Here is a 21,821-nt window from a genome sequence, read left to right as displayed (position 1 = left end):
CCTCGCCCTTGTCCTGCTGCTGATGAGTCATGGAACACCATCCACACTCTCCTATTGGTGAGATACGGGACCTCGCCCACACTCACCTCCCTACCAGGCACATACATGTATCACACAGACAACAAGTATAAACTATCATTTAAACAAATCCTTGGGCACCCGTCCGCTATCATTAGACCTCGTCCCTAATATCTTACTAGCATACTGTGCCTAGGGCTAACCCCCGGGTCTTCTACTCATAACTACATGGGCTGACATTGTGGCCTTAGACCCATTCACCCCAAGGGAAACTCACCTGCTCTTGCTGAACTTGTTGATAACCCCTCTAGCTGCTGCCCAACAACTCTCTGAACTTCTGCTCCACTAGCTCCCCGAGCTACCAATATCAATGCAACAGTTAGTCTAACTGTCCCCCGAAAGTCAACCAAATCAACTCTGGTCACAGTCAAGTCCTGGTCAAGGTCAACCTTACTCGCCGAGTCTGCCTACTGACTCGCCGAGTTCATATGCTTAGATTCCTTCCATTCGCGACTCGACTCGCCGAGTCTATCGATTTCCGGGTCCTGACCTGTCCAACTCACTGAGTCCCCACTCAACTCACTGATCCGAGTCTTAACTCGAAGGGTTTGGGGTTTCGCGACTTGACTCGCCGAGTCCAAGACAATCTTCATCAGACTCATCGAGTTGTTCTTCCAACCCGCCGAGTTCCTGCCCAACTTCATCCAACTCACCGAGTCCACCCATGTGACTCGCCAAGTCGCTCCAGTTCTTAATCCATACAGTGTCTTTTCAAGCCATGCAGGGGCTCCAAATCATAGATCCATACTTCCAAAGCTCAATCCTCACGTAAAGTTGCAAACTTTACGTATAACTAAAGAGATCTAGGCTCAAAACACTCTAGGGCTAGGTTTAGGGACAAAAGGGCTTCACCAACTACTCATCTTCTGATGCTTTACGACATATTGGACCATCCCAACACTAGATCTGAAGTGGAAACAACATATCTAAGACCTAAACTTGAATTGGGTCTCAAACAACCATAAAACCCCCAAATCTCATAACAAAAGTAGATCTAGATGCAAAGGAGGGAAGATAGCAGCTTATTACCTCCAAGATGAACACAAACTGAAGTAGATCCCGGATCTACACCTCCCCTTTGAAGCAACCTTCATGATCTTCAACTTCCTTTCCAAAGTTTCCTTCCTCCAAAGCTATTTATCTCAAATGATGGAAGCTCACACGAAATCTAGGGTTTACAGGTTCTCTAGGATGATATGGAGGCTAAGGGGGGGGACATAACACACTTTATATAGGATACAACTCTCGGGATTAGGGTTTTCCTCGATCAGACCAGACTCGCCGAGTCCCCTTAGCCGACTCGCCGAGTCGGTCACTAACTCCTGAACCCGGATCCCGCTCGGACTCGCCGAGTTCCGCACTGGACTCGACGAGTCGTCCCTTAAACTTAGGGTTTCCTTTCCTTACTTGGCCTTCCTGAATTTGGGTGTTACAATTTCATAAGTCATAACATGAATTCAGAGTATCATTTCCAGAACATATTTTCAGTATTAGAGTAAAACATCCTAGGCTGACTAATCAATGGTGTGTGCCATGCGATCACCCCGAGCTCTTCCCTCCGCTACCGGAAGTACCTGAAACCAAAACTGAAAACCGTAAGCACGAAGCTTAGTGAGTTCCCCAACCTACCACATACCCTAATAAAAACACATACAGCACATACTGGGCCACGCCCGTTATTTCGGGCCTCTCCCGCTACAACGACCCCGCCTGGCTTCGAGCCCCGCTCGGATACATATCTGTTTCACTCAGGCCTCGCCCGCTAATCATATAATAGCACATAAACATATCACAACACATAAGCTAAATATATACTAATGAATCATGTCCTAAGGCCTCACCCATCTTGGGCCTCATCCTTGACTTGCTGCTGATGAGTCATGGAACCCCGTCCACGCCCTTACTGGTGGTGAGATACGGGCCCAACCCACACTTACTCTTTCCCTAACTTGGGCCTCGCCCCTGCTCTGCTGCTAATGAGATGTCGAACACCGTCCACACTCTACTATTGGTGAGATGCAGAACCTCGCCCACACTCACCACCCTACCAGGCACATACAAGTATCACATAGACAACAAGTATACTCTATCATGCAAACCATTCCTTGGGCACGCGCCCGCTATCAATGGACCTTGGTCCTAAATATCATACTGGCATACAGTGCCTAGGGCTAATCCCTGGGTCTTCCTACTGATATCTACATGGGCAGGCATTGTAGCCTTAGACCCATTCACACAAAGGGAAACTCACCTGGAACCGCTGAACTTGTTGGTAATCCCTCTGGCCGCTGTCTGACAACTCTCTCTGAACTGCTGTCCCACTAGCTCCCTGAGCTACCCATATCAATATAGCACTTAGTCAAACTATCCTCCGAAGCCAACTAAGTTCACTCTGGTCAAAGTCAAAGTCCTGATGAAAGTCAACCTTCCATATCAACCCTACTCGCCGAGTCTACCTACTGACTCGGCGAGTGCATATGCTCAGAATCCTTTCATTTGCGACTCGACTCACCGAGTTAGCCCCTGACTCGATGAGTCTACCGATTTCCGAGTCCTGACCTGTCCAACTCACTGAGTCCCCACTCAACTCACTGATCCGAATCTTAACTCGAAGGGTTTGGGGTTTTGCGACTTGACTCGCCGAGTCCAAGAACAGACTCGCCGAGTCCAAGGCAATCTTCAACAGACTCGCCGAGTTATTCATCCAACTCATCGAGTTCATCTCCATCTTCATACTACTCGCCGAGTCTATTCAGTTCTTAATCCATAAAGTGGCTTTTCGACCTATGCAGGGGCTCCATATCATAGATCCACTCTTCCAAAGTCTATTCCTCACGTAAAGTTGCAAACTTTACGTGAAACCAAAGAGATATGGGCTTAAAACACTCTAAGGCTAGGGTTTGGGGCAAACATGCTTAGCCAACACACCAAAAATTGATACTTTATGGATCTCTGGGCCAAGACACACCTAGATCTGAAGTAGCAAACTCAAATCTGGACTTCTAACTCAAAAGGCTCCTTATCATACCAAAATAGCCCCAAAACATCATCCATGAGAAGATCTAAAAGCAACAAAGGCAAAGTGACAAATTGTTACCTTCAAACTGATGCTCACAACAAAAGGGTTGGATCCTCCAGCACCTTAGTGCTCAAATCCTCCAAACCTTCCTCTTGCAAAAGCCTCAAACCCACTTCCTTCATTCTCTCACTCAACTAGGGTTTGGAATCGTGTATAGCAGCTTCAGGCCGACAAAGGGGACTAAGGAGAGGACTTAAGGTCCTTTAATTATGGTGCAAACCCTCGGATTAGGGCTTTCCTCGATCAGACCAGACTCGCCGAGTCCACTTTCCGACTCGTCAAGTCGGTCACTTATTCCATAACCCGGATCCCGCTCCGACTCGTCGAGTTCACCTATGGACTCGACGAGTTGACCCCTTGACTTAGGGTTTTCCTTTCCTTTCTTAGCCTTTCTGATTTTGAGTGTTACATAAATACGATAAATTATTGACAGTGAATGATGAGTTTTAGTAACAAATTTGCTATGTACTTTTGTTATATTATGTGTTATAAGAATCATATATAATTTTTTTTTATCAAATTCTTGTTTATTTATGTTATTACAATAGGAAAAATTCTTTATCTTATATTGAAATTGTTATTGAAGAAAACATAAAGAATTGACTTGTATGTGAATATAATTGAGGAGTACAATAAAACCAAACGGCTCCAAAATTTTGGTTCGCTTACAGCCTCCAAACTAGTTAAGCCGCCCTTAGTACAAATTGACAGTTATATTACCATATTAAATTATTTTTCCGGTTTAACCTGGAGTAGACGGTTATAAAAACTGAATATAAAAAAAATAATAAAAAATAAAAAAAGTTAAATGATCAAACGTTGACAAAAAAAATTCAATGACTACCTGTGTACAAAATTGAAAATACACAGTAACTGTATTAAGCTATTATCCATTTTTTTTTTTTGATTAAAATTGAATTGAGTGATATGAAATTTTAATTTTAATTTTTTTTATACCAAACACCCAAATAAAGATTTTTTTTTCATTAGGGATTATAAGTGTCATTTAAACATAATTCTGGGGGTGTGATGTATATAATTCACTCTTTATCGAAGGGGAGAAGGTGAGGCTGGCGGCGAATTCTTGAAGGTGAGCCTCAGTGATTGCCGAAGTTTCATCGTTTTCAGGAGGTTTGAGCTTCTAGCTTTTTCTTCTTGCACATTGTTGATTAACATTGCTTACCGGGAATATCTGGTTTAATTGGTTGACTATTATTGGATGTGGAAATTTTCTCGTTTCGTAATCTCCTGAATTCGATTGTATGCGTTTTTGCTTCACTTTCTTTGTAGGATCTCTGATTTGCTATGATTCATTGTTTTTTTTTTCCTGAAATATTTATATGTTTTAACCATAAACGACCAGTACTGTGTGTTTTACTGAAAACCCTAATTATTTTTGTTCAGTTTTGGATTCAAATTAGACACCCTTCTACTTTGGCTTATGAAAATCAACTTTTGTTTATCTTCCCAGAACGTAGGAAGTAACATCCTGATGGGGAATTGAACCCGCGATCTGATACTTTCAAGGGTCCAGGTTTCGTTTCATAACTAAATGAGAGGGGTTTTTATTTTTAATGAGCACCAAGTGTTCGATCTATTACCCCAATGAAGATGGTGTATTTGTTGCTAACTTATTTGTCCTGCTGGATATGCTGACTCCTTACCAAGTTAGAACCAGTAGTCTAGTAAAAGAGTGGTGAATCCGGTTTCCATAATCACTGCTTGGTTGGATTACTCATCTCAGAGTCATGGTTACTACACCTATGTGATAACGTGTAGCAGTTAGGAAATGTATACTGTTCAATTATTGTCTGTTCTCTAGGAGCTGTATCAAGTGTTGATTGATTTTGTTTCAGTTGCAGGAAGAAATGAAGAAAGGAATCCACCCTCAGATGCAATGGATCTCATATGTAACCCAAAGTGGGCGATTGATGCATGTTATGATGACCAAAATACACCAAGCTGGAAAAGTTTATCACTTCAGAGCAAGACGCCAGATGGCTGAAAGTGTTGGTCAGGTTGCCAAGTTCAAGCGTCGCTATGGACAAATGGAAGAGGAAAAAGAAGACGAGGCCAAGTAAAACCAATAATTCCCTTTTTGCCCTTACTTTAAATTTTCACCATAAACTTGATCTCGGTTGGGTTACTTGTTTTTACCCGTTAGTCATAAGACTGACAAGTTGATTTGGTTACTTGTTTTTGGTTTACATCATCATTATTTAGAGCCACCCATATTTACCTTTACCTAATCTTCACACTTCTCTTTTGTTGAATGTATGTAAGCTATAAAGACTAAAGAGGGCATAAGATATCAGGCTTTTAATCATGCGTTACTCACATGAAAATGCATACAGTGAAGAAAAAAAAAAAAAAAAACACCCACATAACCAATAACGCGTTTTCTTTCACACATTACATTAATAATAATTACTCCCGGCCTTAAAACATGAACTCACCCTGACTATTAGCTAGTTTTTTCTGTTTGTCATGATTTACCTCCTCATCACCTTATAAATATGTTGACAATCTTGACACCTTGTTTTTTTTCAAAGTAATGCATCTTGCAAATGGTTGGAGCAACCCATATTCGAATGAACAACCTCTTGGTTATTGTATTTCTGTTGTATGTTGGTCAAGGGGAAGGTTACGAGGGGAACCGGACACGGGTCGTGGTGCCATGGGTTAAGCGGGTTAGGAGCCAAGTGTCAGGGTGCAGGGGCCGACGTTGGGTTTGTGAGGAGGGTGGGTACCCGTCTCGGGTTAGAAGAAGGTGTTGTGATAACCGTTGTGTTGAGGTGACCTCGGATGTGAACAACTGTGGATTATGCGGGATTCGATGCCCGTTTAATTGGCAATGTTGCAGAGGTGTTTGTGTTGATACCAATTTCAACCCGTTTAATTGTGGCCAGTGTTTCAATCGCTGCCCGTTTTTTGTTTTTTGTACTTACGGACTGTGTGGCTACGCGGGGTCCACACCTTTAAAGCTTCCAATTCTGTTTCCCCCGAAGTCTCCTAGAGGACCAGAACAACCCCAACCACCTCTTATTGCTGAGCCTCTATATGATGCTCAACCACCTATGCCCTATGCTTCACCACAACATGAACAACATGTTTATAACTAGCCATGGTTGCCCTTCTGCTAAAACTATTGCTTCTTCAATTCATAACATATCTCATCTTATGTGGTTAGTATGTCTTGTTTCATGGCATTATACTATTATATATGAATAAATTTATTTTTTTAAAAAAATGAGAGCTAATTTGTCTACGGCTCAGATAAATATTTGTTTATTGATTGAATAACAAGATTGATTATTGAAATTGTTTATTATCCTATGTTTTGCTTGCTTTTCTCACTTGCGATCCCATGTAACCGTTACTTTTTTTTATGCGTTTCTCGTCGCCCAACATTATTGTTATTATTGCTTTAAAGAGAAATGGCGTCTGATTATTCGGTTTTTACTTTTCAGTTGCCTATCTATCATCACATGTTTTATTGATCAACTTTTTTTTTTATAGATTTGCTCTTTTAGTAACTAATTTAAATATGACCAATATCATTAAATTTTTATCACGAAATTATATTTTTACTCCATATTTCAAAGGTGGTCATCGAATTTTATCTTGATTGTTTGAATAATTCATTTCATTCCTCTAAGCCGACAAAACTTAATTATCATGTCATCGCTCTCATTCTATTATCTTGGCTGTTCTGTTCTTTTGTGATTTCATCCCATCCTATCATAGTTTTATGACAATAGTTGGGGTCACAAAGTCACAACATTCCTATTTGTGATCCATTGGATATATTGAGGAGTTAAACAACTAAACGTATCAAATGAGACTCATATAAATATATATGTTGATTATCCATCCATTAACACTTTCCAGTGTTTTGTCCTATTTTTGGATGATACAACTTTCAAAGCCGTCTTTCACACAATGTAAACCCACTCATCGAGTCCGGGAGAAAGGAGATTTCTGTTAGATTTACACACTTGTTTCCCTCTTATCCTTTTTTTAACTTTATAAATAATTAATGTGTTAAATAATCAAATAAAACTCAAAACGACCGACTTATATATAAACAAGTCAAATGTGTTGCCTCTTCGTATAAAATATAGTAGTTTCCAAGGCCTGATTAATTAAACATGCATAGACACACATGTATAATCTTTCGATAACTTGTGTATTAAGTAATAGGTTATTCGATATCAATTATCATCCATGTCGTGTTGCTGGTATCATTAAAAAGTAAACAAGATCTAGTTGTAAAGTATACCTGTATTCATGAGCCGAAAGGGTGAAAACGTTCTTACCATGAAAAAAATAGTACCAAGTTACTATTATTTGTTTATATATATATATATATATATATATATATATATATATATATATATATATATATATAGAGAGAGAGAGAGAGAGAGAGAGAGAGAGAAAGTTAAGATCAAATAAGAAGAAAATTTTTGATAGGAAAGTAAGAAATTTTTTATATACATAAAAAAATGAAATGAATCATTAGATGATTCACAAGAAAAAAAATCCGGAAAAAACACTTTGATGATTCATTTTTAGGTAAATCAAGAAAAAAATCACTTTTATGACAATTTTAGTAAATATCAACAAAATCATCGTAAAAATGAATCATCGAAATATTTTTTTGGGATTTTTTTTGTGAATCATTTATCTTGTTCGCCAAAAAAATAAGCCGAAAAAAAATTTCTTACCTTCCTACCAAAAAAAAATTCTTACTGGATATATATATATATATATATATATATATATATATATATATATATATATATATATATATATATATATATGTTCAAATGTGGATGAACATCTATCGTGTAGACATGTGGACAATGTTATTATGTGAGAATGATAAAAAAAAAAAATATGGTATTTGATAATATAAATACGTTCAATCTAACATAACTATTATCATTATCACACATTCTCACTAATTAAATCGTCTATAAGGTTATTATAGATTTATTATTATTATTCTCATTCTGTCGGAATTTTATTGAGTTGTATTCTGTCAGAATGAAAATGAGTGAAAAACGATTTGTGAGAACAAAAATGAATAAGAATTAGTGAGAATGCATGAAAATGACAATATTTTTGTAAGATTGAACTAATTTGCATTATTAAACAACTTATTCTCTTAACAATTCTCATAGAATCGCACTGTCTATACGTTCGCACAATAATTGCCCATCCACATTATAACCTAATATATATATATATATATATATATATATATATATATATATTCTTATAGACCTATTTATACTCATGTAATCATATAATTACATAATTTGGGATTTTGATAAGAGAACAATACAATAAATAAAAAAAAATTAGTTAATGAACAAATTAACGGAGAAAGGTGTCGCTATTTTTTTAATTTACGACGCTTGTTATTAAGCAAATAAAAATAGCGGATATTGCAATTTTATCTTAAGTCCCGTTAATTATTTTGGAAAATTTGGTTTAAACAATCTTAAAAAATAAACATGAATCTCGAATCATAAACATTATTAAAATTGACGAATGGGTTAAAATCACTACTTTATAAAAGGTTTTTCATAAACCTTATTACTCAAATCATAAAACATTATAATATTAAGACAAAATTGCAAAAATGGTTCCTGTGGTATGCATGTTTTTGGATCCTTAGTCCAAACTCCGAGTTTTTTGGATTTATGGTCCTTTTGGAATGGTTTGTATGTGGAATTGGTCCCCAGACTTAACTTCCGTTAAAAAGGATCTGTTAACCCCCTCATGTACCTCACATGTGAGGGTATATCCGTCATTTCATATGTAAGGGACCATTTTTGCATAAACCTTTTTTGGCTTAATTCCTTTTAAAGATCCCCAATACTGTTGCTATCTTCTTCCCTAACGTTCCCCAACGTCTCTTTTTTCTACCCTTCTTCTTCTTGAGCTCTGTTACAACAACAATGGCTATATGTTTTCTTTGAAGCTTTTTTCACGGCAGCGATTCTGTTGGTGGTGGTGGCTCATGTTTCAATTATGTTATGGTTACAAACAAGAGGGCACCTTTTTCTTCTTCTATGCCTCTTGATTCCCACTTCGTATCTAGATCCACTCATTCTTTTGCAGGTAATCTGTTACATAGCTCTTTAATTATCGCTTGTTTGATATTTGTAATTACACATATTTACTTATTTGGATCATGTTGTTTGAAAATATTTTACGATTTCTCGTGGGGTTATTATTCTATTAATTGCCACTCAATTAGAGATTATACTTTATATGTTTGGATTCTGATACTTTTGACTTTACAGTCTGTGTTGTCTGGTTGTAGATTCATTTGGGTGATGAAAAGAAGTGTTTGATTCTTTCATCATGACTTCCTAGATCTTCCAAATATTGTCTTCTTAATGTTCCCAAAAGCAATCCTTGATGTCCTCTTGACTCGTTTGACTTTGTAATGATGAAACAAGAAGCGTAATGTTCCCTTTCGAAGATTGAAGCCTTTTCATTTCAAGTGGACACTTTTGATTCAAAAAACACATTTTTCAACTTGAATTGAATAACTTGTCACATACCCACAATCTATTTGGTTGAATTTTATGATCTTTAGTTAAACTAACTCACAAACAATTGTCGATGGTTAGCTTTGATCAGGATGGAGGAAATGGATTCGGAAGAAACCTCTTTCAAACATTCGATCAGGAAGACAATGGTGATGATGAATACGAAGACTACTTTCAGCACCCGAAAAGAAGAGACGTTTAAACGACTTGAGAAAAGTTTCAGTTCTTGGAGACTACTTTCAGTTCCTGGAGAAAAGTTTCGAGACAGAAAACAAACTTGAGCCCAATAGAAAGATTCAGTTAGCAAAAGAGCTTGGCTTGCAACCTCGACAGATTGCAATCTGGTTCCAAAACCGCCATGCACGGTGGAAGACCAAACGACTTGAGAAAGACTACGACGTTCTTTAAGAAAGCTAAAACGAACTCAAAGCAAACTACGAAAATCTCCTTCAATAAAAAGAAAAACTAAAATCCGAGGTAATGATATTTTATAGAAATCTCTTTCTTTAAAATTTCTTAAACGTAACTTAAAAATCTCAACTTTTGTTTGGTTTCTTATATAGGTTCACGATCTAAGTGACAAGTTGCTTCTGCAATAAATGGAGAAAGGAACCTCCAATTCATCAAGCACCAAAAGCCCATCTGAGCCACTGCAACAAGAACAGGCGGCAGAGTGCTTGAATGATGAAGATGTTGGTGTAAGAAGCGATGTGACTGAGTCGAGCAATCCATAATATGTTGATCTATTAGAGAGGGGTGACTCGTCGTATTTGTTTGAACAAGATCAGAGCGATGAGTCTTTAGAGGAAGAAGATATGTTGGAGAAGATGTTTGTAACCCCCGTTAGTGGTTACATGTTACCAAAGATCGAATGTGGTGATTACCCAGAACAAGAAGTTGTGAATTCTTCATATCTTGAGTTCCCTATTCATGGTGAAGATGAAGATGAAGACCAACCCTTTGGTTTTTGGTCTTACTAATGCAAGTCTTCTTTACTATTGTTATATATGTACTTCGTGAAATTTCTCAAGAATGATGTAGAAAGGAACATTGGGGAAGAAGATAGGAACAGTGGGGATCTTTTAAAAGAATTAAGCCAAAAAATGTTTATGCAAAAATGGTCCCTTACATATGAAATGACGGATATACCCTCACGTGTGAGGTACATGAGGGGGTTAACAGATCCTTTTTAACGGAAGTTAAGTCCGGGGACCAATTCCACATACAAACCACTCCAAAAGGACCATGAATCCAAAAAACTCGGGGTTTGGACTCAAACCCCAAAAATATGCATACCACAGGGACCATTTTTGCAATTTTGTCTAATATTTTTGCAAAGTTTAATCCGTCTTTAAATAGCCTCCCTCATACTAAAGATGCTTCAACCTATGTATAACCCTGATTCGTTTGGGGTATATAATCCATAACTAAATGTTGGGTTAAACTAATTATTTCAGTTTTAACTTGTAGTAATCGGTGTTTTGGTTTTTTAGTACAAATGGTTATTGCCAATTTAAATGTTTTAATAAAAGTGACATTGATCGAAGAGCTTAAACGAGTAGCCAGATAAGTTTATGGATTAGCATGGCTTTTGACTTTTAGGTCCCGTTTGATAGTTGCTAATTGAGAAAGTGTTGACGGTTTGTTTGGATAAGAAATCCTAACCGAATAAGAAACCATATTGTTTGATTGTACATGACTAAATGTATTGACTCATAAAAAATGACCATTTTACTCTGCTACTTGATTGTACATCTAATCAGACACTTGATTTCAAACCAAACACATACAGAAAAATGCAATAGCAGCATACAATATATACTTACCACATCAAACTCATATGACCAAACTCTCTACTAAACGAGGGAGCAAAGGGCCTTTCCGGATAAAACTTGTGTAGGGGTAAAATCATCCAAAGTAAGAGAATTACCAGCAACCTTGTGAAAGAAATATCAATTGTAACCACTTAAAACTACCAACAACACATCCTTTCCATTTACATATAATGATATATCTCAAGGGCATAAGCATAACAAAGGGAGCATCCAGACTTGAGTATAACCCAACTTTGACAACACCGACCTTGTTGAGTGAATCAACAATTGTATCCAATCTAATCCAAGAGTACATCCAACTATATCACTTCCACATATGCTTAGAATTCGTCAAAGTCGATGTGAGACAAATAGTATCTAACTTTCATTGCACACATTGGCATGGTAGATTGATAATACACCAAGATATACAAGATACCCATCTAATAGCCATTCCAATTAGACCCAGCCATATTCATACCTACGTAAATGACTATTAGTATAAGCATAGAACAAACACACTCACACCACCAAGTAGCCATCCCCCCCCCCCCCCCCCCCCCCAAACCCAAAATAACACACTTACCACACAAAAGAAGAAGAAGAAGAATTGTGATCGATTTAGAAGAAGGGGTAGGGTCTGATTTCTTACTGTTGCTGGAGATATAAACACAAATGAGAAGGGGAAACATACTCGCAATTAAATTCGAATTGAAGTGGAGAGCCAGTCGGTCGATCGACCTAGAGAGAATGAGAGGGTGCAATTCTTGGTGGGGTGTGATCATTTTTAAGAAAGCAAAAGGGGTGTTGGATCAATCAATTATGTGAGTCTGAGACGCAAAGAGGGTGTTGGATCGATTCTTCCTGCTAGGATACAATACACACGCACATGTACATGGATACACACGCAAGGGCACTAGTGGAATACGAGGTCTTCCTTTCTCAATCAACCGATTCTTTTTTTCTTACCAGATCAAAAAAAATGTCCTCAGTCGCATATCAAACATGGTCATAATCAAACATCTGCATAACATATAACTAGTCCATGAAGAGTTAAGAGGCTTACAAGGAACCCATGGAAAAGTCTCGACGAGCTGGACATTTTTCTGTTTTTTTATATAAAAAAAAAAATTGTTTATTTTTTCCAAATGAAAAGTTAAACTAGATAAACAGTATTATATCAAAATGGAAAGCAACCATGATTTTTTTTTTTTTTTTTTTTTCCTGTTTTATATAAATTTGCATCAACACTGTTTATTTTAGGTATCGATTCTTGATTTCGTATTTTGATATTTTGATTGAAATTTTGTATAAAAGTTATTATGCGATTGTTCCACGCTATAGGCCTCCGCTGCCAACGGCTCGCCACGCCCCCAAAGTCGCCGTAGATTCTTATTTTATTGCACAAGAACATAAGAGTTTTCATTCTCCAAGGTAATTTCGCATTTTCCATCTCATCGTTGCTCTAATTGTTCCTACATATTTTTATGTGTCAATAAGATTGTGCTGATTACTGTTCGAATTTCATCTCAATTTCGGCTTTTCATCAAAAACACTCGCTCACTGATACTTTGTATTTCTAACATATCGTCAAAAACCCTCGTTTGCAGACTCTGTGTGTGTGTGTCTTGTAAGCATTAATAGCCCTCACTATAGAGCCACTTGCAAAGCATTTCTTTCTGAGCATCATTAAGGAGTTGGTATATAGTATTTGATATTTGGCAATCTAATTAAGATGGTTTCTGAACATTTTTTAGAATAATTGCTCTCTGCATTAGACTTTGACTCTGGTGTGATTAGGATTATACCTGTATACCATAACTTGTATCAGCTGATTTTGCTTCTTCCCTTTGAAAATTGAAACCCAAACACCCCCTGATTAACTGTCTAAACGTTGAGGTTTGTGAAAAACATTATTCAGGTGAAATCCAGTTAAGGCAATGTCATCTGCTGCATTTTCAACACGTGCATTGCATGAGACTCTGCTAGATCATGAACTCATGCGCAATAAACCAAGTTGCTTCCCTAAGCATTCAATTCATTTGAAGACAAATCACATATATGTTGACCCTTATAACTCGATGACCTGGCGCCACCCTGGAAGGCTCAAGTGCAGGGCACTAGATATTGAAAGGAACCGTAGTTTCTTGAAAGGGGACATGTTTCAACTTGATGATGTGATTGAAGCACAACAGTTTGATAGGGACATTCTGAGTGCTATATTTGAAGTGGCACGTGAAATGGAAGCAATTGAGAAGAAGTCACGTGGAAACCAGATTTTAAAGGGTTATCTAATGGCTACTCTTTTTTATGAGCCTTCAACAAGGACCAGGCTTTCATTTGAATCAGCAATGAAACGGTTGGGTGGGGAAGTTTTGACTACAGAAAATGCACGAGAGTTTTCATCTGCTGCAAAAGGAGAGACACTCGAAGGTAGTTTTTTGATATAAGTCTACATTGATTCATTTTGATTTGATAGTTGATGCTGTTTTTCAGATACAATAAGAACAGTTGAAGGGTATTCAGACATAATTGTGATGAGGCATTTTGAAAGTGGTGCTGCTAAAAGAGCAGCCATGACAGCTAACATTCCTGTTATTAATGCTGGTGATGGACCAGGGCAGCATCCTACTCAGGTATGTATACCCATAAAAATTTAATATCCATGGAATTGTAAAAGAATCCATGAATATGTAGTTGCACAAGTCAAACTCTTCATGTATATCTCCGTGATTCTGTAATGCTTTCGTAACATATCAATTAATAGTTCACGATAAAAAGATTGTGCTTTTTTGTATTATCTTACGATTCATGCAAAAAAAATTATATATGTTTTTTTTGTATAAAGAATCGTGTAAAAAATATTTATAAACTTATAAGTGAGTACAAGGGTATGAAGTCATGAGTAAATATAACAGGCTCTTCTTGATGTGTACACTATCGAAAGAGAGATTGGAAAATTGGATGGAATAAAAGTTGGACTGGTTGGTGATCTTGCTAATGGGAGAACCGTTCGTTCCCTTGCATATCTTCTAGCCAAATACAATGATGTCAAGATCTACTTTGTTTCCCCAGATGTTGTAAAAATGAAGGTACACTTGATGACTTGATAATAATAATAATAATAATTTAAATGGTTTGGTAATATTTATAAAATATAATAAATAGGATGACATTAAAGAGTACCTGACATCAAAGGGGGTTGAATGGGAAGAAAGTGTGAATCTAAAGGAGGTGGCATCGGAATGTGATGTGGTGTATCAAACTAGGATTCAAAAAGAACGATTTGGGGAGAGGATTGATCTTTATGAGGAAGCTCGTGGAAAGTACATTATCGATTCTCATATTTTGAGTGCTATGCAAAACCATGCGGTTGTCATGCATCCTCTCCCAAGGCTTGATGAGGTAAAAACAAACCTCTTCTCTTTAGCATGTTCTAGATTTTTTTTTTTTTACACAATGTTTGATGATTGTCTATCTATATGTAGATAAGAGTGGAAGTAGATGGAGACCCGAGAGCTGCCTACTTTAGACAAGCCAAAAATGGACTCTTCATTCGAATGGCTTTGTTGAAGCTCTTACTTCTTGGTTGGTGATTATCTTGTCATGATTGGACTTGTTTTTCAACAAACTTGTTATAAATGTTCTTGTTGTTTTTGGTCTTATAATCTTACATATCAAAATTGAAGTTCCATTTGTGGTAATCCGAGTTAGTTTTGTGATTATAAACTTATAGCATCAACACTTGAATCTTAGATATTAAAATGAGTACCAAATCAACTAAAAAAAGGATGCCCATATCATAAAATCAACAACATCTCTTCAACATGTATCATAAAATAAAATGACCGCACATTTTGAGGGAAAGAAGATCAATTAATTCATCAAACTGCTTTTTTTTTTTACATGTATTGTAAAATAAATTCGCAGGAATGTTGGCACTTCAGAAAAATAAAGTCGTGTGAAAATATTCATGAAATAAGCATAAATGGTGAGTTCGACATGGAGATTTTAGTTTTTATTTCAAACATAAAAAAAATCGTAATCACAGAGTTATTTGAATTACCTTTTATCATTGGGGTTTTATGTAATAACAGTTTTTCGTGAAAAAATGTCATTTCACCAAAATATGGCAGTGACTGAAAAACAAAAAGAAGGTAACTGGCAGATATTTTTTGTAAAATAAGTGATCCACATTATGTGAAATGGGCTTCTCCTTTTTAGTCGCTTTTATAATAATCATCTCTACTAAAATTATGTTTTTTGCTAGAGTGAAAGTATATTTCATTTGCATGAAAGCATCCTAACTACTCCATACCTTTGACACATAGCATCTTTTAAAATTCAAGTTTGGTAAATAAATACTTTTAAATAAAAGAAACATATAACTCTTAATTGTTTATATCTTTATCCTACCAAAAACACCATTCAAAAGAAAACAAGATGATCTATATCAAATTTAGTTTTAGTGACACAACATTACAACATACTGCTAGTAAGTCGGAAATCTGTGATCAACATCACGTGCCCACGACTCCAATCCACCAACAATATCCTTTGCAGACACAAAACCCTTGTTGTGAAGCAACTGAACTGCCCTCTGAGAATCATTACCTCTTCTACACACAACATAAACACCACCATTACCATTATCAATTGACTTCAATGCAGATTCTATTTCTGGCAACTTCTCTTCCAAACTGGCAAGAGGCACATTCATGGAATTTGGAAGAGAGACAATCTTGTAATGCTGAGATGGCCGAACATCTATCAGGACATGTGCATCCCCCTTCTTAACCACCTCCTCATATTCCTTGCTGCTTATTCTACAATCTTCCTCCAACAATTTCAACTTCAAAGGAGCCTGTAAATTCATACAATTTCACTTTCACTTTCACAAAAAACAAATATATATATATATATATATTTTGCTAAGTTAAAAACACAAACCGGAGATAAAGGTGACTGAGTGAATTTCTCATAATCAAAGTGTTGAAAATTTTCTAGCGTCATTGTTGCATTTTCTCCACAAGCTTCACATTGTAATGACCTTCCTCTAATCTTCACCTAAATTTTAGTATAGTAAAAATATACCCAATAAGTTGTAAATAAATGAAATAACAATAATAATAATAATAATAACTCACAATACGAATTCGGGCTGACAAAGCATCGAAAAGAAGCATCCTTCCGGAAAGCGGCTCGCCAACCAAGCTTGCTACTTTAATGGCTTCCAGAGCTTGAAGACAACCAATAACTCCAGGAACTATGATAATAATATATATATATTATATAGCCACATCACAAATATGAAATATTTGTGATACTGTAAATGAAGTGATATTATTATTATACAAGTTTAGCTTACCTACACCAAGAACTCCACTGTCAGAGCATCTCTGACATGCTGTTGTGGGTGGTGGAGTTGGAAACAGGCATCGGTAACACGGGCCTCCATTGTAATTATAAACCGCAAGCTATTAAAAAAAAAGTAAGATAGATACATTTTAAATTTATAATCAACAAGTTGTATTTGTAGAAAGAAAAAAGGGTACCTGCCCTTCCAAACCCAATGCAGCACCTGATACAAGAGGCTGCAAATATATATAAATATAACAAATCACTATCAGAACTTGAAAAATATTGATTCATATGAGTTTTAATGTTTCATAATGTGGATAAGCATAAGACTCATATTTTTTTTTAGCTATAATAGCTAAATACTTACATTTACGTACACATATGGGTATTGTAGTTTATTTGTTATGTATTTCAATTATTGTCTGGTGAAGAAATGTTTCTATTATGGGTAAAAAGTAAAGTACATTTGTCTATATTGGTATAGAGAGTAAAGTATGTTGCTATTTCCTGCAATTTTCCCTAAAAAGCAACACACACCTTTCCCAGCAAAACACAGCAATCACTGATCATATATCGGCTCGGAGCATTATCTGTTGCATCTATTACAATGTCGTATCTACGAAATTATTAACAGTCAAGGAAATCATGGAACACTTATGCCAGCAAAACATATTAGACTGAATTACAAAAATCAAAGAGGTTAAAAATTAAGGATGGGGACCAAATCCGTAATTTTAGGATAACCAAGGGAACGATAATTGTTATTCACTCAAAATATTTGCATATATATCTCCAAAGAATTTCATGAAGGATACTTGCTCACAATCTCCAAAGCATTGGATGTGCGTAAAGCTTCTTTGTGTTCAATTATTTCAATGGTGGAATTGATCCTGAGACACAATACTAATAGCATTAATGTAACACAAACTTCAATTTTTAATAAAACTATACAAAAACACTCTTTGCTAGATTTATGAGATAATTAATTAATTAAGCAGAAATAACATACGAACGACAAGCTGCAGCAGCAGATTCCACTTTAGATCGACCTATGTATGCTTCACCATGGATGATCTGAAATGTTGACAGAATAGTATATCAGCATCATGCTTTTTGATGACATGATTTAAAGAACACGCACCCAGAAAATGATGTATATTAATTATTGAAAGAAAACAATGGTTGATGATGATAAATGCTGATCACTACATTTTAAATGATAATTAATTGGAATTAAGAAGGCATCATCATTATACCTGTCTGTGTAGATTGTTTAGCTCAACAACATCATGATCCACCATCCCTAACCGACCTGTTAAAAATTGGCCACATTCAATTATTTGTTAAGAGATGTAAAAGTAAAAATAAAGTTTTGAAACACAAAAAAATAAAATTTCAAAATCTAGAATAAACAAAGCAGATACCTCACCTACACCACAGGCTGCTAGATATAACAGAGCAGGTGATCCCAAACCTCCGGCTCCAATAACTAAAATGGATGACTTTAAGAGATTTGACTGCCCTGCAACCGAACAAGAAAGTCAATTAGATGAAACCTTTTAAATCAACAGAATGCCGCACGCTGATTGTTTAACATGATATGAAAACAGAGCTCTTTCTTCACAAAGTAGAGACTTATAAACATGGAGCAAAAGGAGTGTATATTGGAGCAAAAACAATCAATTTCAATCATTTTAATCACCACTTTCTGCACTAGTATAGATATTGTTGCAGATTTAACGCACACGTCTAAACTCAAGGTCAATCCCAATAAACACAATAGAAACAAACCTTGAACGCCAAAAGAAGGAAGTAAAAGTTGACGGCTGTATCTGTAAATCATATCTGGAGTCAAATCATGTCCAAATTCCGACCCGCCATTGGAACAATCGGACGAGGCCTTTTTATTGAGCTGCTGATTTGATTGAATTTGTCGAAGCTGAGCTTCAAGAGCCGATATGCGAGCCTCGATATCTCGCTTGGAATCCTTCAACGACTGGAGTTCCTTGAGCAAGCGGGTCGATTCATCAACTCCTCCGTTGGATTCCATTGGTGAAGTGGACAACGTTCACTATACAGTAATCTAGATGAGAATCTGGAGGCAGAAGTCAAGTGATAAACCCTAAATAAGAAAATGTTGCTACTGCAAACAGTCAATTTTGGGCTTTCAATACGTCCCTTGGCGCCTTTGGCCACGAAGGTCGTGAACAAACGACTTTTGGGTGTTCGAGGGTTCGTTTCCAACTTCAAAAGAAAACACAAATAACGTTGAAGGGTAATTTAGCTCTAAGCCTCTAACTCGAAAATATAAGCGACTATCAACCAAGGTTCATGTTAAGTTTTGTTGGTGATAAAAGTTATAATCCACGACTAGGCAAAGGATGCACCACGAAGTAGTCACGGCCAGCCGAAACGCACATTCATTTTGGTCCCCACGACGTGGTGTGATATTAGCCATGATGTGGCGACGATCAGGTCGTAAAACCTTAATTTTCGAGCTTTATGCTTTACTAGGTTCCAACCCGTGGAAATCACGGGTAAATCAAAATTATAATGAAAAATCAAAGATTTATAAATTTTACTAAATTAATAAGATATAAATTTTGTTTAAACTTTTATAATTTAGTAATAAAAATTAATATGCATTAATATCGCATCTACATCTTGTATAAAATGAAAAAACACTAGTACCACACCATTTTCACTTGGTGCATCAACGTGCCTAAACAATTAACAACAAAGAAAGATGTATAAGCATTATACATTTAATAATAATTTAAATAGCAAAAGAAAAACATATGTTCATTTCAAGTATTTGATTAGATAATTTAATTAATGTACGATCAAACTTAACTCTAAATACATAGATTAATTGTTTTTGTAATTCTATAAAAGATTTAATCATCTCGATAATAATTATTTACAGACTTTGTATAACATGTCCAAATTTTATATTTCAACACAATTAGAACATTTAATTCATATACTGTATAACTCATAACGTAATTAATAATAGATTGCAAACAATTGTTTTTTATAAACTTAAATATTTTAGAAACTTTCCATAATGTATTTCATTCAACTATATTTAGTTTTACACAACCAAATTTAAAAATATCTTATGAGCACCAGTAGCATAAGAACAAAGAAGAGACTGAGAAAGGGGCTTGCACAAACTACCTTTCCAGAATGCATCATGGAGACCATCACGAAATAGTTTTTTTTAGCAGTTAATTTATCATCACCCCTAAGTATTCACACCAAGTGAAGTCTTCCATGATAACAAAAGTTGTATGAACAACAGATTATTGAATTTACATAAAAAAAAAAGTTGAATCGATTTGGTGTGCCCAATGTTTATACAAAAGATGTTAAGATCATACATGTTGATGTTTGGATTAGTTAATATTCATCCTCCAAAAGCACATAATAATCCACAAATTTTTTGAAGATGTAAATTATTTCAAAAGTGTAAATTATTGAAGTTTATTCAAAATGTTTTTAAGATGTAAAGGCCTAGTGCCATGCAACCATCTTGATATGTCTTAACAATGGAATCCACGTAAGGGGGACGGAATCGTCCCCGTCCTTCCCGCTACCCGCCAAACCCTTTGTGGAGGGAGCCAAACCCGCCTAAACCGCAGCCCTCCCAACCCATCTTCCCTATTTTTCTTCTGCAATTCAACCCTCCAGCGGTTTCAAGAAACCGCTCAACACCCTATTTTCTCTCTTGCTCTCCTCCCGCCCACCCCTATCCTCCTGTCTGGTCAAACCCGCTCACTCCAACCCGCTACGATTCCCTCCTCCCTAATAGTTATTGACATCAAGAATAAAAAGTATACAAATCATCCCTGTAACAACCCTTGGAAGCATTTGATGATAAGTTGAAAAAAATAAAGATGACATTATTGAAATTGTTGAAAAGTTGATAAATGATAAATCATAGTAACAACCACACACATACATGGGGTTATATCATTACATCCTCATATTCAGTGCCATCACATTTCATTAATAACCACCTGTCATCATTAAATCCATCAATAGCATCATTAAAACTCATGTAGCATAAAAAAGAATAAAATCAATTATTTCAAAATTACCTACTTAATCTTCTATAATATGCAAAACGCAAAACTGCAGGTTGCCTCTTAGCCCATAAATAACTTCACAACACAACTCTTGTAGCATTTGGTCAATGAGTGGCGTCTTCTAGTAGTTTCTTTGTATAAACAACTTCCCGACTTGAATATCAATGGAAACAACATTTGCATTTTCTGCACATAGAGAAACAAAATATAGTTAGTAATTGGAGGCATGACATAAAACAAATGATTAAATATGATAAGATCTACCCAATTTTCAATATTTCACTCATTACGATCTTGCACTTCATAATATTCAACCAAACATTGCAAGAAAACATGAGCTTACTTTTGCTTTTGTGAGGAAAAGCCTCCAACAAAATCACCTCCAACCAACTAAAGCTTCATTATGAACCACTCAAATGTTATGTTTGGAAAAACCATTCAAAAACCAATGTCTAATACTCCAATTGTTTCTCATTTTCTTACAAAGTCAAAGTTTGAGACTTTTAATTACAAAACTGGAAACACAAGTTTGTACAAATCAAAATTTCATATGGATTATAAGTATCAAAAACCAAGAATTTTGTGAGATTCGTGTTCTCTCCAATCCATCATGTGTATCACCTGTAGCTTTAAAGAAGATGTTTTAAAATTGATCAGATCTAGCATTAAAAACACCACCAAGAAGGGAGAAATTCATATTTTAAACTTGTAACAAAGAAAATAAAACAAAATACTAAAAACTTGTGAAAAAGAAAACTAAAAGAATACTATTGCCTGAATGTAGAAAGACACATAGAAGATGCAAAACCCATGTCTTAAGAGAAAA

The 21,821-nt window shown here is 36.0% G+C and overlaps 3 protein-coding genes and 1 pseudogene across 10 annotated transcripts; 3 read left to right on the top strand and 1 right to left on the bottom strand.

Moving 5' to 3' along the window:
- Positions 1–4,174: 4,174 nt before the first annotated feature.
- On the top strand, positions 4,175–5,401 carry LOC144998779 (Ribosomal protein L31). Of its 7 annotated transcripts, XM_078958513.1 has the most exons (3): positions 4,196–4,288; positions 4,629–4,691; positions 5,014–5,401. In XM_078958513.1, exon 3 carries the CDS (start codon positions 5,026–5,028, stop codon positions 5,236–5,238), a length of 213 nt encoding a protein of 70 aa, XP_078814639.1. In that variant the 5' UTR covers positions 4,196–4,288; positions 4,629–4,691; positions 5,014–5,025; the 3' UTR covers positions 5,239–5,401. The 7 variants fall into 7 exon arrangements, with proteins under 7 accessions (XP_078814637.1, XP_078814636.1, XP_078814639.1 ...); XM_078958511.1 differs by lacking the exon at positions 4,629–4,691 and having other exon boundaries at positions 4,175–4,288; positions 5,020–5,401; XM_078958510.1 differs by lacking the exon at positions 4,629–4,691 and having other exon boundaries at positions 4,175–4,288.
- A 3,999-nt stretch (positions 5,402–9,400) lies between these two features.
- LOC144997611 (uncharacterized) lies at positions 9,401–10,847 on the top strand (annotated as a pseudogene). Its single transcript, XR_013659861.1, has 2 exons — positions 9,401–10,206; positions 10,293–10,847. The product of XR_013659861.1 is annotated as an uncharacterized LOC144997611 (transcript).
- A 1,954-nt stretch (positions 10,848–12,801) lies between these two features.
- LOC144998369 (aspartate carbamoyltransferase, chloroplastic-like) lies at positions 12,802–15,247 on the top strand. The gene is made up of 6 exons (XM_078958149.1): positions 12,802–12,977; positions 13,465–13,976; positions 14,040–14,179; positions 14,462–14,635; positions 14,712–14,948; positions 15,032–15,247. Exons 2-6 carry the CDS (start codon positions 13,484–13,486, stop codon positions 15,137–15,139), a joined length of 1,152 nt encoding a protein of 383 aa, XP_078814275.1. The 5' UTR covers positions 12,802–12,977; positions 13,465–13,483; the 3' UTR covers positions 15,140–15,247.
- Positions 15,248–15,970: 723 nt separating this feature from the next.
- CNX5 (co-factor for nitrate, reductase and xanthine dehydrogenase 5) lies at positions 15,971–19,160 on the bottom strand. The gene is made up of 11 exons (XM_078957409.1): positions 18,696–19,160; positions 18,334–18,426; positions 18,161–18,216; positions 17,914–17,978; positions 17,720–17,794; positions 17,442–17,520; positions 17,099–17,137; positions 16,912–17,020; positions 16,691–16,809; positions 16,494–16,610; positions 15,971–16,407 (listed from the first exon to the last, which is right to left on the bottom strand). The coding sequence occupies exons 1-11, from the start codon at positions 18,952–18,954 to the stop codon at positions 16,036–16,038; spliced, it is 1,383 nt and encodes a 460-aa protein (XP_078813535.1). The 5' UTR covers positions 18,955–19,160; the 3' UTR covers positions 15,971–16,035.
- Between the last annotated feature and the right edge of the window lie 2,661 nt (positions 19,161–21,821).

This window comes from Lactuca saligna, chromosome 5, assembly GCF_052625555.1.
Source record: "Lactuca saligna cultivar CGN05327 chromosome 5, ASM5262555v1, whole genome shotgun sequence".
Taxonomy (NCBI): domain Eukaryota; kingdom Viridiplantae; phylum Streptophyta; class Magnoliopsida; order Asterales; family Asteraceae; genus Lactuca; species Lactuca saligna.
This window is presented reverse-complemented; position numbering and strand designations above follow the sequence as displayed.